The sequence below is a fragment of the Brugia malayi genome (genome assembly GCF_000002995.4).
Source record: "Brugia malayi strain FR3 genome assembly, contig: Bm_v4_Chr3_scaffold_001, whole genome shotgun sequence".
Classification (NCBI taxonomy): domain Eukaryota; kingdom Metazoa; phylum Nematoda; class Chromadorea; order Rhabditida; family Onchocercidae; genus Brugia; species Brugia malayi.
Window position 1 is genome coordinate 12,015,926 of NW_025062477.1, and position 20,247 is coordinate 12,036,172.

Here is a 20,247-nt window from a genome sequence, read left to right on the forward strand (position 1 = left end):
AAATATTAAATATATAGAAATGATAATAAAATTGATGAAAACTAAATTAAATCAATTAATTTTAATTTTTGATATACCAATAAAAATCAATTGTAAGTCAATTTCACTAATGCATTATATGCAAATAAAAACTAGCATAATGATAAAATGATAGCGCAAATTTACGACATATTGATTTTAAATATTAAATTCAAATTTCATACCTCCGATCAGAAGGATCCAAACCTGCGTATGTAACGGATTGTACAGGATAATGTCGCCTAAAGAAAAGTCGCCTTGTGTTATCCGTTATTGTGATACCTTGAGATGACACCTGCAATAATATAAGGTAATGTAAGACAACCAATAAAATCCTAAAAAGCATCAGTATAGGATTAATAATAGTAATAATAATTGAAATTAGTAATAATAACAATATCAAATAGCAATAGTAATAGTAATAGTAATAGTAATATAATAATAATAATAATAATAATAATAATAATAATAATAATAATAATAATAATAATAGTAATAATAATAATAATAATAATAATAATAATAATATTAGCAAGAATAATAACAATATTTTATTCATATGCTAAGAAAGAAAAACAAAAATAATTGCATTATTATTATCATTTCACTGCTATGTTTAATGTAAGCTAATTAAATTTATGATAATCTAACTAAATTCAAAATTTTCTTTAACATAAAAAGTACAACCATTGAGAAAGTAGAAAAATGCTATCATATAAATAAAATAATTATAATAAAATTAAGTCAGAAAGATAGATTTTGGATATATTTTAACTTTTTTTCTCTCTCTCTCTCCCTTTTCATCCTCCTTTCTTCTAGTCTTTTTTTTCAAATTGCCGTTTTTCCATAATAAGTAGAAAATATTAAAAATTATTCGATTTCTAATTAAATAAATTGAAATAATAATAATATCAATAATGATAAACTGAAATTAAATTATCATCAAGATATACTAATTTTGACATGAAATAAATTAAATTATTTGTTACGATTTGTTTATTTTGATATGAAATAGTATGGAAAAATTAAATAACAAATTATTCATCAATTTTTTTGATGAAACATATTAATAAAAAAACAAATATGTGAAGGAAAAAAATACAAAATAATTAATTTTTAAAAGAAATCTGATCTGTTTAAATCATTTCATTTAATTACTATATATTTATTATTATTATTAAATAATTGGAAGAAAATATTTATAATTTTAACCATTAGATAATTAAAATTATTAATAGATCCATCAAATCTTAGAATTCCTAAATATTGGCACTGAATTATATGATATTTTAAAATCATATTTAAATGTATATCAAAAATTTTACACATTAACTGAATTAACTGAACAATTAATATATTGAGAAATAATATTAATAAATTCAATTAATGCTAAGTAAAATTGCTAAATTAAAATATGCCATTAAAGAAATTAAAATGATCTAATAAAATGACCATGAACTATTCCGATGAACTTATTAATGATAACTATAAATGAAGTAAACATATTTAGTGCTTTAATTTTGAAATTTACTAAGAATAATTTACCAACTACTAATTAATTTATCAATTATTATTAATTAGAAAATTAAAAATTAATAGCTAAAAAAGGAAGAAGAAAAATCCAATCATTATTTTATCCTAAAAAAAAGGCATTAAATTAAAAATATTAAAATGGATTAAAATTTTTTAAAATTTCTATATGCTAATTAAAATTATTCATATGAAAAAAAAGAAAAAAAGGACATTGTTCTTATCATAATTTTTCATTCAACTTTATAACACGTGAAAGTCTAGAATGATTACGTATGATCACGTGCGTAAAAAGTTGACAGATAAGAAGGTGAATAATTACACAATGCTTAAATATTTTAAAATACTTTCATCTAAGCTAATTTTCCAATTTTTTAATTTTTCGATTTCATTTTATACTTTTTATTGCATATTAAAACAAAACAAAAAAAAAAAACGAAAGAAAAGCTAAAACTAAGATACATCTTAAATTTTATTTACAATATATCATAAATCGTTTATTTTTATATGAAATTAAAGAAAAAATATAAAAATAATGTAAAATTACTTTTCAAAATACTATAAATTAATAAGTTATGCTGAAAATATTTTTATTCATTTAAGAAATGAAAAAAAAAATAAACAAATAAGTGTAAATGTTTTTTTTTTTGTTGATAGATTTAAATTTGTAAAATGTTAGAAGTTTAGAAATATTTAACAAATTTTACAAATCGTTTAAAATTTTTGATAATAATTTTATTAACAACAATTATTTTCAATAATGAAATCTAAGCTTAATATTGATTGATTGGTTAGTAATATTCGTTGATTGATTGACTGATTTAATTGTTTAATTGATTAATTTGTAATTTATAAAATTGTCATAGAATTTGTTTAATGAATTTCTATTTAATGAATTCCTTTTTTTTTACAAATACAAATATAAGAAAAATATATATTAATTACTTACTTTAACAAATATAAATTACTAATTATTACTTACTTTAAAATAAAAAAGTATTACTTATTTACCTTAAAATGCACTGAAACAGGTTGAATCATTTTTTGTTTGAGAAGATCAAATGTTTGATCAATACAACGTCGAGCAGCTTCCGGTCCGGTTAATGATTCGGTATCCAGTGAAATAATATATGTCACATTGCAAGCTGTAAAATTTTTACTTTTTAATTTTAAAAAAATCAAAAAATTTTTGAATAAAATTTTTATTGAATTTTTTTTTCCATTACTGAGAATACAGAAAAAATAAATAACCAATTAAAAAAGTGGATAAAAGTGTGTATAAGAAAATGTTAAAATTGAACAGCAAGAATACTAACTTAAATTTTATCAAACTTTTGAATTAATTACTTAAAAATGAATGAAAAAAAAAGAAAGCAAAAAAAAAAAATTTTTTTCTTTTTTGCAACTTTAATTTTTCATTTTTTATTAATGTAAATATATATCACAAAATTACTATAAATTAGTTCATTTTTTTGTTTAATTTATAGTAAATCTATGATATATTTAAAATAATAAATAAATTTAAAAAAAAAGAACATCACAAATCAATTTATTAATTTTTTGTTTTTATACTTTTAACCATATTTACTTATATATAAAGTATGATTAATGGAAAAAAATCAGAAATTGATATTTGGAATATTTTTTATTAAACTGAACTTTTTTTTTTGAAGAAATTTAGTTCTCTTTTTGTTTTTTTTGTTTTTTTTTTACGAATATAAATAATATGCAAGAAAATAAAAAGAAATGGAATAAATAAATACTAAATTGATGTTATATATTCAAAATGAAATAACAAACCGGCTCCCTGTTGTAAAAGTTGTTGTGCAGCAGAAATATGTTCCGGTGTATTTGCCGGATCGTATTCCGGTAGCAATAATTTAGTTGGTAGCGCAAGTGGTATTATTGAATGTTGGTATACAAGTGCGGATAAGGTACCAAATACTGGTTCATTATTACAACCTTTTAATTTGACACCTTTTGGTGATGGTTCAATGAGAAAATGACGTACCAATTCGGTACCATCACCTAAAATTAGTAATTTCATTTTCTCCTTTTTTTTTTTAAAAAAAAAAAAAGAAAAGAATCCATTAAACTTTTTTTTGAAAAAAAAGAATTAACAGTAATTATAGTTATAATAAGTTAATAATAATATTTCATTACGAATAATTAAAATAATGCAAATCTAACTTAATTACAAATTAAATGCTATATAATATATGAAGGCAAAAAAAAAATTAATAAAAATTTTTTATGATTATTATTTGATTGATTAAAAAAAAATTTCAACCATTCTAACTTTTATAAATTACTAGTGATAAATATTCGAGAACCAAGTATTATTACTGATTATTATAGCTAATTCCTTTTTATCAATAATCAAAGGTAAGTCAATAATTAAAGGTAATTATTAATTAAAGATATCAATGTGCATAAACAGTAATTACTTAAAGATAAATTAGTAATATTGATACTACGAGAAAAATAAGGATAATTTGACTCAATAAAAATATCGTGGTAGGAAAAAAAAGCTAATAAGAAAAATTCAAAAGCTCACTAAAGGAATGGTATTTTAGTGTAATTTCCTAAATAGAAAAAAAAAAAGAGAAAAGAAACATAAAAACTAATTTTAAAAATTAAAATCTATTTCAAAATTTAAAATTAAATTAATTTCTTTATCCAAATTTGAAGAAATAATAATAATAATAATAATAATAATAATAATAATGAACATAATGACTTATCATTCAAACTTTATTAAATTATTTTATTAAAGAAATAAATTATAACAATTTATTAAATTTTTTTTTCGTCTTATTGTTTATTTTCTTTTAAATATGGTAAAATTAAATTGAGAGAAAAATAAAATATACCAGGATGAACACCAGGTGGCGGTGTTGCAACTTTTAGCGCTAAACCAAATGCACCCGGAAAACTGTTACTGTCCCGTACAACAAACGTACCCGGTGGTTTATCCCTGAGCATGTTTACAGCTGTAAATATAATTTAGTAATTTAAAATAATCGAATAACTGTAATTTGAAAATTTTATTAATTCAAAAAATAAACAATGTTAGTCAGATGTGTACGTATATGTAAACTACGATATAATAATAATAATGCATAAGAATCCATTATAATTTAATAAATATTTTCAAATTAAATTACAATATAAATTGTAAGCAAAATAAAAATTTTCAAATTTTTGAAAAACTCAAAAGACAATTTCATATTAAAAAAAAAAAAAAAAAAACTAAAAGAAAAAAATGAATGATAATTTTAAAGTCAAAAAAAAAAAAAAACTTTCTAACCATCTTCCCTTGATATTGTTGGCTTATACCAGTATTTTGATGTATTTTTCACAAATAATGGATGATGATGAATTACTTCACCCAAATCTGTAAATAAAACAAAACGAATGATATGATCTTATCATATCATTGAAATATTAGTAATCATATATTTTATACAACGATTATATTTTTAAAATTAATTGAAATAAATGGAATTTTCTTTTTCTACAAAAAATTCAAATTCTTTAACAAAAATGTAAATTTCGTTTTTTTTTTTTTTTTCATCTTTCTTAAAAAGAAATACAAAATTTAAAATTGAGGTAAATATAAATAAATGAAAAATATTTAAAAAAAAAAAAAAAAAAAAAAAAAAAAACATAAAAGAAAAAAAGAGGAAATGAAAATTTAAAATTGAAAAAAATTATTTTTAAATAGAAATTAAATTAGAATAAAATTTGATATATAAATTTAAACGTCAAATTTGTTAACATTTTTGCAACATATGAGTGTGATAAGCATAAAACGATTAGGTGGAAAATTTTAATATTAATTGACAAAAAAAAAAATTTGCTGAAGAAAAAAAAAGGTAAAGTAATGAATGAATGAATTTGATTAGTAAATTAATTTGATCAGTAAATTAGCACACAAATGATATGATATTATTATTGTTTATTGATAATCATTGCAAAATATTATCAATATTAACATCTGTTTATTGATATACTTTTACTGATAACGTTGTATATACTTTTAATGATACTTTTACTTTATACATACTTTTACTAATATGTTATTATCATTTCTATCATCTTTTTTTTCTTATCATATTTGCATAATTGATAAATGTTTAATTATATATACACAAATAATAATAATAATAAAAAAACTATCGCTGCACATATGTTAAATTAAAATATTCAAAGTAAAACAATTCAAAGAAAAAAAAGAAAAAATTTAATTTTAATTTAATTAAAATTAACTCACTTAATGTTTTGTTATTATAAGTAATTTTTGTTTGATGATTTCGAAATGTCGTATTGTATGTTGATTGTATACCATCATTTTGATTATCATTATCAAATGAATGATACATATTAATTGTAGCATTTTTCCAACTATCATTAGCACCAGGTGGACTTTCTGACACTGTTCTAACACTTGCATGATCTGGACTTTTTGACATAAATCGATTTGTATTAGATTTTAAATTAATCATTAAGCTAGCATCATCTTCATCACAATTTTTTATCATCACTGAGGTGCTTTTATCAATTGATAATTCATTGATATTCGTTGCTAAATTCATTATCATCTTCTTTTCTTCTTCTTCTTCGCCTTTTCCTTCTCCTTCTTCTTTCTTTTCTTCTTCTCTTTTATGAAATTTCGAATTCTTTCCAATTTCTTCCTCATCATTGATTTCAATATTTTGAGTATCAGTTGAAGTAATCCATACATTTACTACTTCATTATCAATAATTTGACCTTTACTCTTAGCAATTATCATATCACTTTCAATTGTTTCATCATTTATCATACCTTTTTGTTTTTCATCATTTTCAATTTTATCATTCGTTTTGTTGTTTGTTTGTTGCTTAATTTCATTGTCATCAGTAGCATTTTGTGATAATTTCGCAGCATCACAATTGTCCAAAGTTTGTTCATCCATTTGAACATCAAATTTAACAATCATAGAATTTGTATTTTTTAAAATACACTCTGATCCATCATTATCATCATTTGTTGAGCAGAAATTTTCATCATTCGCATAAATTGATTTGCAGTTTTGAAGTGAATTGGAAATTTCCAATAATTTTGCTTCCACGTTTGGCAATGATATTACATCAACATCATTACCATTATTATTATCATAATTATCACCATTGTTATCATCATCATCATCATTATCATCCAGTGCTAGTGATGGTGGTAAATTATTTGAAATTGTTAAAGTTGTTGATGGTGATGCTGAACTTGTTTGTGATTCGGACATTCACTGATGAAAAATTTGTGAAGAATATCTTCTTTCTCAAATGCCTAACAAAAATTTATAAATTTCATTTTATAAAAAAATTCACTATCTCAAGAAAGGAAAAAAAAAAACAAGAATGAGAGAAAGAAACGAGAAAAAGAAGAAAAAATTAATTTTAATTTTAAATTAAAATCATTTATAATACAAACATTTTCATCGTATATCATTTTTACAAACAAATTTATTGATATGTGATTGATAAAAAAAAAAAAAAGAGAGGAATAAATCAATTTATAAGTCATTACTTAATTTTAATAAAAGAAATTAATTTGAAAAAAAAATCGATTAGACAATAATTTTTTTTTAATAGAAAAAGATGAATGAATGATAACAAAAAACATTTACTAAAATATAATATAAAATGAAATTAATAATTCTATTAATTTTTAATTAGAAAATCATCAAAATGCCAATCGTATTGGTTGTAAACAATTTTCTGTAATATTGCTGAAAGGTAAACGAAGAGCAATAATATGTGACATTAATGTGACATTACTGTTACGAATTACAAATTTGATCAAAATTCATAGCAATTCTAAAATATATGTGTAATAGAATAGTATTTGTATAGTTGTTGTAATAATTAAAATTTTAATTTTTATCTTAATAAAATTGCAGAAAAAAGAGAGAGATCAAAAAAGAAATCTTTTTTCATTCATTAAATTAAATTGAAAATAATTTTTATTAAAATTTAGAACTAATTTTATCATCTAAAAATAGAAAAGCTTTGGAGCAAAAAAAAAAAAAGAGATGAAAAATTAAAATAGAATGAAAATGAAGGATAGATTAATTAGAAAAAGAATGGAATTTTTCTTTTCGTTTCTTTTTTTTTTTTTTCAGAATAATAAATTGATAAAAGAATAAATAATGCATAGAAAAATGAGAAATGAAAAAAAAAAAGATCATTTTATAATTGAATTTAAGAAATAAAAATAAAACGAATGAAAAAATGATTAAATTACGAATAATATTTAATATAATTTACCTAATTGTTAACAAATTGAATGAAAATATTTGGAATGTATACAAAAAAGAAAAAAATTTTTTTTTTTTTTTGTTAAATTTATTATTTGATAAAGAGGAATGAAGAAGAAAAAGGAATCGATTGATAAAATTGATAATATTGGTATAAATATATAATTCGTTTTTTTATTTTTTTTTAAATTTATTGATATATAAATATATTTTGCATTTTTTCGATTTATTAATATAAATATATTTTGTTTTTTTAAAATTAATAATAACTTATATGAAAAATGAAAAAAAATAAATAAATAAATAAAATACTGTAAACAATTAATACTATTATTAATTTTAGCCAGTTAACTGAAAATAAAAATTATTCATTAATACATATATATGATAATAAATGAAGGTCATAGGATAACTGATAAATTAATAAGTGAAAATGATAGAATAATTGATAAATTAATAAATGAAAATGATAGAATAATTGATAAATTAATAAATGAAAATGATAGAATAATTGATAAATTAATAAATAAAAGTGATAGAATAACTGATAAATTAATAAATAAAAATGGTTGAATAACTGATAATATAATATGTTGAAAATAATAATAATAATAAGATGAAGAAAGAAAAAAAAATAAGAAAAAAGGAATTTAAAATGAGAAAGTTTAAAGGAATGAAAATTTGATATGAAATAGAAGAAATGTGTCAGCTGCTTTTCAGCTTTCAAATTTACAATGAAATGAGGAAAATGAATGCCTTAACTATCATTCATCTGTTCCATTCATCCACTGATTTCAATTTAACTAAATCATTCATTTTACTATTACTATTGCTATCAGTGAATCAATAAGCCATCGCAGTGATAAGAAAAGATAATCAAATATATAAAGAGAGAGAGAGAGAGAGAGAGGGAGGGAGAGAGGGGAGAAGAATGAAGGATGAGAAATTAGATTAGAGAAGAAATAAAATAACAAAATATATATATATATATATTGAAATAAGAAATGAGGATTAGGAAGAAAGAGAGAGAGAGAGAGAGAAAGAGAAAAAGATATAAGAGACAAGAAGATAGAGAGAGAAAGAAGAGAATTAAAAATGGTAATGAATGATTGATTGTTATTGATGATAATAATTGGTGATAATAATAGTAAATGTTAATCAGATTAGAAAAAATATATATGCAAAAAATATCTTTAAAATAAAAAAAAATAAGGGAGAAAGAGAGGGAGAAAAAGGGAGAGAGAAGAAGAAAAAGGTGGAAAAAAGGTAATGATTGATATTACTGATGATAATAATAATGATAATAACAACAATACTGATGATAATAAAATGATAAGGAAATAAAAGAAGGAGAAGAATAAAAAATAAATTAAAATGTATCAAAAAATAGAAAATGTTAAAAATATCTATTAATAAAAATGAAGATATTTCGATAAGATGATAATAATGATAATGATAAATATGATGTAATGTTTAATACACAATTCTTCTTTTAAGTTTAAAAGATTTTAATTAACAACAACAACAACAACACATTTCTTCTTTATTCACGTAAAATTTACTATCATCATTATCATTATCACAACTATCAATTAATCCTATTCATTTCTATTCAAAATTAAATGTTAAAATACATAATGCAAAACTTTAATTATATTAAAAGTTTAAAAAAAAACGTGATCTACGTGATACAATTTGTAGTTAAAGTTGTAGTACGCATTAAAAAAAGGTTATACGTAGGAGAAAAATTCTTATAGTAGAGAAAAATTAACAAAATGAAATTCGATGTTATTAATAAATATAATACGATAATGCATTTATTACGTACATACTTTAAAAGTTTATAAATGTTAAGGTAATACTTTCTAAAAAGAAAAGTAAATGATGAGAAATTTTTAGAAAGAAATTTGATTGAATTGTATGTAAAATATATAAATGATATGATTAAGATAAGTATAATGATATGAAATTATATATTATAAAGAAATTACAAATGATAATATAATTATGTTAAAAGGCTATTAAAAAAATTTTTTTTACAAATTTCTGCTAAAAATAATGGATGAATTGTTTATTATTTAAAAAATTTATTTAATAAAAAGTTTGAACTTAGTAATATGCTGAATAGTAATAAACAAAAATTAAATAAACCTAACTCAGTAGCATATTTTCAGCTATAAAGCAGAAAGCGGAAAAGTGACATTTACGCATCAATGAATTAATTCAATAATATGCAACATCTAAACTATTTTATTCACAATCATTTGAATTTTAAACAAATGTTACTAGGTGACAAAGTTACCGGAAGCAGTAGTATTTGCATTTTAGATATCACTTCTCTTTCTTTCTTTCTTCCTCTCTCTCTCTCTCTCTCTTTTTAATTTATGTTTCGCCTCTAATATTTTGCTTTTAATTTTAACGATTAAAAATTTTAATTATTTCAGAATTTTTTTTTTTCAAACAAACAGAAGGGAGGAAAAAAAATGCGAAATGAAACAAATTTATAGATATAATATAAATGAAAAGTATAAAATCTTTTAATTTTCCAATTTAGAAAAAAAAAAGAAAGAAAAAAAGATGAAAAGACAAAAAAAAAAAAATTAAAAAGGAAAAATAAACAAAAACAAACTAAAAGTATTTTGAAATTCTTGAATTTCAAAATGATCCATAAAGTAATCAACCCCCTATCATATCATTTTTCATAAAAAGGAAAAATTTGAAAAATTGAAGAAAGAAGAAAACAATGAAGAAATCAAAGATCAAAATGGAGAATATAGGAAATTTAAAAAGAAAAAGAAATTTAAAAATTTTTTTTTTTGAAAACAAATAGAAAAAAGACAAAAGAAGAGAAAAAATTATTAATAATGAAATGAATGATAAATGATTAGTTAATAAGTAAACAAATAAATAAATAAACATGTAAACAAATAAATAAATGAAGTACTAATCAATGTTAAAACAAACATTTAATAAAATAAATTAAATATGTTATTAGAAAGTTCATATAGTATAATAGCAAGTTAAAATTTTTGATTAGCATTAAACAAATTGAATGAGTCATATTATCATTTTTTATTTGTTAATGACTTAAAAATTTTTTAATGATATGTAAATTTTTATTTAAAAATAAAAAAAATACTCCAATCCTAACAAAATTTTAAGACTAAATTAACTGGTTAATTAATTAATTTATATTTTGGTAATAATATTAAGTCTTAAAATTTCCATATCATTCATATTAATAAGAAAAAACTAAAATTTATACTAATTATTTTATTAATGTATTTTAAAAAATAATAGTTGAAAAAATCTTTAATTCATATTACATCAAAAAGATATTATTGATTAACACTAATTCTGTTCAAGATTAAAAATATTAAATTTTTTTAAAGTAAACACATTATTTTATTGATGATTTACTTGATTAATTTATTTCGAAGTATCATATGGGAATGATAATAATAAGTTTTTGAAAGTAATCAGAAATCAACAAAATTGACTAAATATTTAATTTATATTTATTACATCAAAGTTAAGATTAAATTAATTAGCTAATTAATTAATCTATAAATTCTATCTCTAAATAGCTAATTAATTAATTCATAATTTTTACTCTAAACAGCTAATTAAATAATTAATTTGTGATTTTTACTCTAAACAGCTAATTAATTAATCTATAATTTTTCCTCCAAATAATCCCTTATTAGCAATAGTTAAACTTGTGAAATTGAAACAGTAATGATAAAAATGATAATTGACGTAAAACAATAATTTTGCTATCTAAAATCTAAATGCTATTAATTAATTGATGAATTAATTTAATTTCATAAATTATCTTTAATCATTAATTAATTATATTTAAATGAATTAAAATTTAAACCCTTACAAAAAAAAAAATTACTTTTCAATTGAAAAAGAAATAAAACAGCGCTATGAAAACTAGCGCCAAATAATCATTTTTATCTTAGCATTATCAAAAATGCACTTTTTACAAAAAGGGAAACAAACAGAGAGGGAGAGAGAGAGGGAGAGGGGGAGAGAGAGAAAAGAGAAGAGAAGAGATAATGCATCTTGAATCATCCATATTAAACATTTTTTTTTTTTTTTAAGATTTATTTTTATCCAATCAAATTGAACAACAAAATTTATGAATTGTACAAATTCTTAGCTAATACAAATAATAATGATAGGAATGTTTTGAAAATTATCAAATTTAAAAAATAGATTTCTTATAAAGTAAAATAAATTAATTATTTAATTATAATCCTAAAATTTAATTAAAGTTTATGCTTGAAAAATAACTGTTAATAACTGTATGATATTTAATATAAATTCTTAAATAGAAATAATCAGTTTAATCTATGCTAAAATATAAGCCAAAGATATTTTGTATTTTTTATTTATTTATTTTATTTTTTTTTTTTGGATATAATAAAAAGATAATGTTTATATTATAAAGAAATCTCGAAAAATAAACAAATGAATGTATTATATAAATAATAATGTAAAAATCAGAAATCATAACAAAAAGTCGGAATTGTATTACGGAACTGAAAAAAAAATGTTACGTAGAACATTGCAAAAAATAAAAATAAAAATAAAAAACAAAACAAAACAAAAAAAAAAATAAAAGGAAAAAAGTTAACAAAAAAAGTAAGTTTCAAAAAAAAAAGAGAAAAGAAATTCAATATTAGAATGGTTTAGTTTAAAATTAAATAAATTAAAAAATTTAAATTTAATAATTGAATGATAATAGAAAATATAAATGAATATACCAGTTGAAGAAATTGATGTACGATGACTTTGTGCATAATAAATAGAACGTGGTGATGAAGACCTAGAAAAATATTTTTTTTTTTTTTTTAAATTAAATTTTAAATAATTTATAACACTTAAAAAAATGAAGGAAAAAAAAAACAATTATCATATATGATTGAATATCACTAATGAAATTCAAATGATCATAATTATGTTTGGAAAAGAAAAAAATAAGAATAATTAAATTTTGCATATCTAAAATTTGAAATTGAATAAAATGAAAGAAAAAATGAATTTAGGAATCAAAAAAAGAGACATCTGAATTTTCATTGTTTTACTTAAAAAAAAAAAAGTTTAATTCAAAGATTTATTTTTTAAATATGAAAAAAAAAATTTGTTATTTTAATAGCACTAACTTTTATATATCTGTTTATAATGTTTATTAATTATTATATAACAATGATCATTTATCACTTATAATTTTATAACTAATACTTTAAAAAAATTAAAAAAAATCAACACTTATCATATATGATTTAATATTACTAATAAATAACTTTTACAATTATAACTTTTGACGAAAATAATTAATTTTTGCATATTTAAAATTTGAAATTGAATAAAATGAAAGAAAAGATGAATTTAAGAATTAAAATAAATTAAATATTCCAAGTATCAGTGATAATGATAACCTATAAGTGATATTATTGACTGGTTGCATTGGTGGTATCACATCTTTGGCACCTTCAAATAAAAGCGGATGATATGGTTGCGGTGTTTCACGACGTACCGGAAATGCTGGTGTTGCAGATCGATTAGATGATGGAGCTAATGACCAGTCCTTAAAATTAAACCACAACGATTACGAATTTATTATAAATTCAAAAGGTTATAATTTTAATTTGATAAAAATTTTAAATTTCATAATTTTAATTTATCAAATTAATTTCTTTCTTTCTTCCGTTTTTTTTTTGAAAAAATCTTTGTTTAGTAATATTTAAAGTATAAATTCAATATGAATGCATTTAGTGTTAAACTAAAATTACTACAAAGAATGCATGCAAGTGCACTTGCAAAATTTGCAATACTTGAATAAATAGCAAACAAAATTGATAAATTTCGCTTCAATTATTGTTTGTTTCTATCGTGATGACAATAGCTATATTTATAATTAAAATTCTAATTAAAAATTATAGAAATTATTAAATTCACTCCCTATAAGTTAATTTATCGAAGTTTTTTTTTTAAAAAAAAAGAAATTATTATTGCTAAGTAATATTTAAAGTTTAGGGATTTAACTGCTGTTTATTTCTATTAAAAAAAAAAAAAAAAAGAATAGAAAAAATAAAATTTTTACAAATTTAAATATATCTATGAGTGCATTTAGTGCTACATTAAAAATTACTAATTAATAGCGCATGCAAATTTGCAACACTTCAATAAACTGCAAACGAAATTGATGAATTCCGTTTCAATTATTACTTATTTAAAAGAAATAAAGAGAATTAAAAAGAATAAATGAATAAACTTCCCTCTAATATTTAGAATTTTTACAAATTTAATAATTAAATACAAGTTTTTTTCTTCTTCCAAAAAAATTTCTCACATATTTTTCTTTTCTTTTTTAAAAACTTTCTTAAACCTTCTTTCAAAAAATAAAACTTGCATTATTATTGTCATTTTTTTCTTTCCGTTCGTTCATAAGTTAATTAATTTAAATGATAATTTTAAATACTTTTTTTTTTTTAAAAAAGAATTAAATTACCTCAGTGGAATTTGATGGAGTGCGATTAATTAACGGTGATGATGTGCCATTTTGCTGAACATCACGCTTTTTTAAAATTGATTTCATTGAATTTGTTGAGGAATTCAATTCTACATGTGCATTATTATTGCCAATATTATTCTCCTATAATAGGAATAAATATTAAATTAATCATTTCAATATCATTTAGTGATAATAATTTGATAATAATCAGTATTAATTAATAATTACATTTTTAATTGATAAAATTGAAATTTCTAATTGACAAGAAATACTATAACATATATTCGATATAAAAAATGTAAGCTAATACAAAGTATTCTTTTAATCAAAACTTTTTTTATTTCTTTTCTTTCGCTTTTTGTTATCTTACAAGGAAAAAAAGAAATTAAAAACAAATTTTGCAAAATTGAAATTCAAATTTTTATATTCCATTTTTTTCATTTATTAAGTAAAACTTGAAAAATTTTTCATGCACAAAGCAGTAAATATTAAAATTTATAACATTTTTTTTTTTTGTCTATGACAGAAAAATTATAATTGTATTTAAAGTATAATTAATATAAAAATATATTTATTCAAACAAATTTACATTAAATATTTTTGTAATTTATTAATGTAAGACAAAGCAAGATGAAATTTTACTACAAATATTCAAAAAAAAGTATTGCAAAAGAAATGAAACAAACTTAAATTTAATTAATTATTTGTTACTTTTTAATAATTTTTTCAACAAAATTAATTTTTAAATTAATTTCGCTTTTTTTTCCAAAAAAAAAACAATTCAATTTAATTAATTTAATGATATAGAAACTACAGAAAAAAAAAAATTCATTTTGCATGGAAAAGAAAAAATGGCAGAAATGTATGCAAATCATTGTCTTAATTTCAATTTTAATTTTAATTATTTCTCAAAGTCCGCAAAAAAACAAATAAACAAACAAATACACTCATAAATATAAAACTGTCTGATTTATCAACAAAATTTTTAGTGTTTTAATATCTTTTCAAGATATGAAAAAAAAAAAGAAAACATTTGAGAAGATTGAAAAATTTTTTTTTTCAAAAATAATTTGTTTAATTTAACAAATTTAATAATAAAAAATTACACAAAACAAAATAAATAACAACAAACAACAATAACTACTATTGTATAACATAATTTAACAAAAAATGTTCACTTTTTGTGATTTGGTTATTTAACTCAAAATTAAAATAAAAATTATTTGAATGTACGAAAAAAAAAAAAGCATTCCAATATATATGATTGAATAGATTATATTACAATTGAAATATTATTGAAAATTTAAATCAGCCATTTTATTGGAATAAAAAAAAAAGGAAAAAAAAATAATAATATTATTCATACAAAACATTTGGAAAAGATATGAAAGAGATTTTATATACAATTTTTAACATTTCAAATTTTATTCCGTTCATTGCCTTTTTATTTTTTTTTTAGAAAAAATTCCAATTTTTCTTTGTCAAATATTTCAAAAAAAAAAAAAAAAAAAAAAGAAACAGAGAAAGAGAGAGAGAGGAAGAGAAAAAAAAAATAATGTTTAAAATTCAATTAAATATTATTTTCTACAAATAATAACTAAAGCATATATTACTAATGGAATTGTATTGAAATTTAATTTTGTAAACAAATAAAAAGAAATGAAAGAATGCAAATCAATCAAAATGAACATTTGATAGTTGGAAATTTTATTTTAAATTAAAAATAAAACAGGTAGGAGAAAAAAAGGAAATCTAATAGAAATTTATTTTTAAATTATTTTATTGGTACTAATCTTCTATTCTTATTTGTTTCTATGGAAGTAATCCTAAAGCAAATGCAACAGGTATAAGTTATTTGGAAATAACGGGAAGAATTCAATGTATACGAGGTGATTTGACCGAGATATCTCGGTACCTGCACCAGGTAAATGTAATTTTCCTGTTATCAACTAGTAGAATTGCTGCTCTAACTTTATTATTCGATGTGAAAATGTAAATAAACTAAAATGAAAAAAAAAAAACTAAAATATAAAATATTTGAATAGCATTTCAATCGTTAATTTAACATTTTAATAACTTTTAATCGTTAATAAAAAAAAGAAAAAATTCGTTTTTTATTTCGAAAAGACATGGAATTTTATTAATGATTTACAAAATTATAATTATATAATAATATTATAAATAATATAATTAGTCAATAAATTTTAAGAGTAATATTATTGAAATCTTTTTTTAACTTTTTAAATACTTTTTTCAGATTTTTTAAAATACTGTCTTAAAAATTTTTTTTTAAATATAATAAAAAATTAATTAAAACTAATTTTTATTTTGTTTAACATTAGAAAAAAGAACTAAATAGGAAGAAAAAAAGAAACAAAACAAAACAAAGAAAAAACATATATGAAGTAAATGTGAAGAAAAAGTTAGAAGTACTACTTTTCTCTCTCCTTTTCCTTGTAAAACAAATGATAATGAATTGAAAAGAATAAATCGGATCAGATTGGATCGGATTGGATCGAATCAAATCAAATCGGATCGGCGGTATTGGAAAAAAGAAATTGATAACAAAGAGCAATGAAGAATGAAGGGAGAACGAAAAGGAAGGAATAATATCTATTATCAATAATGTGCAAATAAATATTTCCAATTTGAAATGGAGAAAGAGGGAAAAGGCAAAAAGAAAAAAGAAAGCAACGACAGATGTTAACAATATGTTTTGCATAGACAATAACAACACTAGTAACAATAATAAAAGCAACGACAATAGCAAATAGCAATAACAATAGTAACACCAGCAACAAATAGAAACAATAGCAATAGTGACAACAATAGCAGCAGCAATAAAAATAGCAATAGCAGTAACAATAACGACTACAGCAACAACAGGAGCAACAAACAAAAATAACAATAACAGCAACAACAATAGCAGTTAACAATAACGATAAATAATAACCAACAGAGTTAACAATAACGGTAAATAACAACCAATAGCGACAACAATAGTAGCAACAACAACAGTAACAGCATTAGCAGTAATAACAACAATAACGATAACATTAGCAACAATAACAGTAACAACAATAACAAGAACAAGAACAATAGCAATAATATCATTAAAAATTTTTGAAAATAGGAAAGAATGAATGAGTTGAGATAGCGATGATCCATCGGTTGCTAGCAAATGAACTATTTCATTTGAAAATTTTTTTAAAATTTTAGCAAAAATTTTTCACTGTGATATAAGAAAAGTTAAAGTTAGAAAAAAGAAAGGAAAAATGATGAAAAGCTAAAGTGAATGAATGATAAGAGTTTAAGTTGATGAAAGAATGGAAAATATGTTATGTTTAAAAACTATTTTTGCTTTTTTTTTTAAAAAATTTTTTTTTTTTTTTTTTTTTTTTTTTTTTCACCTTCAAATGAATATTTTGTGAAAAAGAAAAAAATGTAAAGCAATGGAAAGAGAAAATATATTTCGTTTCAATTAAAATATCTTAAACGATTGCGATTTATTTCATCCCTTCCTTCGTCTTACTTTCTTTTCAAAACCAAAAAATATATATATATGTATCTTCTTTCGTGAAAAAAATTGTTGTAAATGAATTAAAAGTAATATTACTGCTTTTTTTCTTTCTTTTCTATTTCAAAAAAAATTTTTTAGTTTTTTTAAAAAAAAAAAAACTATCAATATTTTTAAAATAATTATGAAAAATTTAATTTATTAAAGTTAAAAGCTAGTTTACTTTTAAATTGCTATAAAGAAGTAAAAACAATATTTTGTTTTTGTTTTCTGTTTTTATCGAAATGTCCAATTAAATATATTTTAGATAATTAAATTTAGTTAATTAAAAAATATATGCATTTGAAAAAAAAAATATGTTCATTACAGAAAATATTGAATGAAAAATTTTTGATAATGACAATACGAGTAAACAGATAGCAATAACAGTGATAATAAGAAAAATATATATTTGATAATATTGCATATCATATGATAAGAAGTTGTTAAAGGTGATAAGCAAAATAATTTTTTACAAAAAAATAACTCAAAATTTTCATTTCAAAAAGTGAAATAAAAATTTTTTCATGAACATTTAAAAAAAGAAATAATAAATTTTTATTTTTATTTGCTAAAAGAAAATGCAAAATTCTCGAACAAAACAAATATGCATTAGCAGATAAAAGCTACATTAATCATTTGAATATATTTTAAAAAGAAAACAAAACAAAGAGGAAGAAAAAAAATATTTAAGATGAATGTACAATTGATAAGCATTGATAAGGAAAGTGATGATGAATAACAAAATTAAAAATAAAATATTATTGTCTTTTTCAATTTTTTTTTTTTTTTTTGTAGATAATATATCATTGATATAAGATTAAAATATGAATAAAAACTTACTTTTACAATATTTCTCAAATGGCTAAATTCGTTATCATCAAAATCACCGTTATCATGTTCAATGCTATCACTACGATTAATTTGATTTCGTTCACGCTGATATTGTGACTAGAAAAAAAGAAGGAAAACATTTTTGAACATTTTAAAATTATCACTGAAATATCAAATTTTTACTAAAATTTCAAATTAACATTTCGTTTCCAAAAAAAAAAAAGATTTACTTTGCTGGTAAAATTGATTAATATGGAAATATTAAAATTATTGTAAAAATTTTTAAAATTATCACCATTTATTATTTTTAAAGAAAAAAAATTTACTTTTAAAATTTATTAAAGAAATTTTATCATATTTTTGTGATAAATAATATTAATGATTAAAATTGATTTTGAAAAAAAAAAAAAATGATAAGTATTACTTACTTCTTGAAATGGTGTCCTAATACGATATCGTCTTGAATATGGACTTGATGATGGACTTTGTGAACGAGGTCGTAATGGTGGTGTTGGTGGCTTATGTTTGACAATATCTGAAGGCCTAAAATTATTAATTTTATTTTTTAAAAAAAAAGCATTTCAAAATTTTGTACATTTCATAATTTATTATTTTATATATTTATGTGCAAAAAAAAAAAAAAAAAACTTTACACTGAAAAAAAGACATAAGTAAAAAAGGAGTAAAAAAATGCGAAAAATAAAAAATGCTGAAATAAAAAGTAAATTTTTCTATATTAATTACAATTAAAAATTAAATTTGAAAAAAATACGTTGGTAAAAAAGTTAGAAAAAAAAATCTAATCTGCTAAAAGTAGCACTTTAAAATTATTTACAGTTAAAATTTTAAACTAAAAAAAAAAAAAACACGTAAGTACAAAGTAAAGAAAACAAAATACGTGAATTAAAAAAGAAAAAAAAAAAACGAAAACAATATTTGAGAAAAACAAAATAAAATTTTTGCATTACTTACAATCAAAAATCAGACTAAAGATGAAAAACATAAAGTTAAAGACAAAGTTAAAAAAAAAAACAATAAAAGTAAAACTGCTAAGTTGTTTACGAATGCTTACAATCAGATTAAAGAAAAAATAAATAAATAAAACACGTAAATACAAAGTAAAAAAAAAAAAACTAATAAAAATAAAACTGCTAAATTGCATACATATGCTTACAATCAGACTAAAAAAAGTAAAAAATAGAAGTACAAAGTAGAAAAAATAAAAAATAAAACTTTTTCATAGCTTACAATTAAAAATTAAACCTGAAAAAGACAAAATACAAAGTTAAAGAAAGAAAATAAAATAAGCAATAAAAGTAAAACTTCTAAATTGCTTACAATGCTTACAGTCAAACTAAAAAAGAAAAATTTAATAAAAAAATAAAATTTCTTCATTGTTTACAATTAAAAATTAAACTTAAAAAATTGAAACATATAAATACATAAAATAAAAATTAAAAATATACATAAAAATTAAAAAAAATATA

General features: G+C 19.9%; 1 protein-coding gene across 1 annotated transcript in view; it reads right to left on the minus strand.

The window, feature by feature from the left end:
* The window catches only part of Bma-tns-1 (Tensin, putative), a gene marked incomplete at both ends in the record, with an annotated part of 71,013 nt that overhangs the window by 327 nt on the left and 50,439 nt on the right, over window positions 1-20,247 (minus strand). The window contains 10 exons of the mRNA XM_043080932.1: window positions 204-313; window positions 2,560-2,693; window positions 3,349-3,576; window positions 4,422-4,541; window positions 4,859-4,945; window positions 12,620-12,681; window positions 13,295-13,443; window positions 14,368-14,511; window positions 18,770-18,877; window positions 19,189-19,303. Coding sequence (XP_042936866.1) covers window positions 204-313; window positions 2,560-2,693; window positions 3,349-3,576; window positions 4,422-4,541; window positions 4,859-4,945; window positions 12,620-12,681; window positions 13,295-13,443; window positions 14,368-14,511; window positions 18,770-18,877; window positions 19,189-19,303 — 1,257 coding nt within the window. The remainder of the gene's footprint in view (window positions 1-203; window positions 314-2,559; window positions 2,694-3,348; window positions 3,577-4,421; window positions 4,542-4,858; window positions 4,946-12,619; window positions 12,682-13,294; window positions 13,444-14,367; window positions 14,512-18,769; window positions 18,878-19,188; window positions 19,304-20,247) is intronic.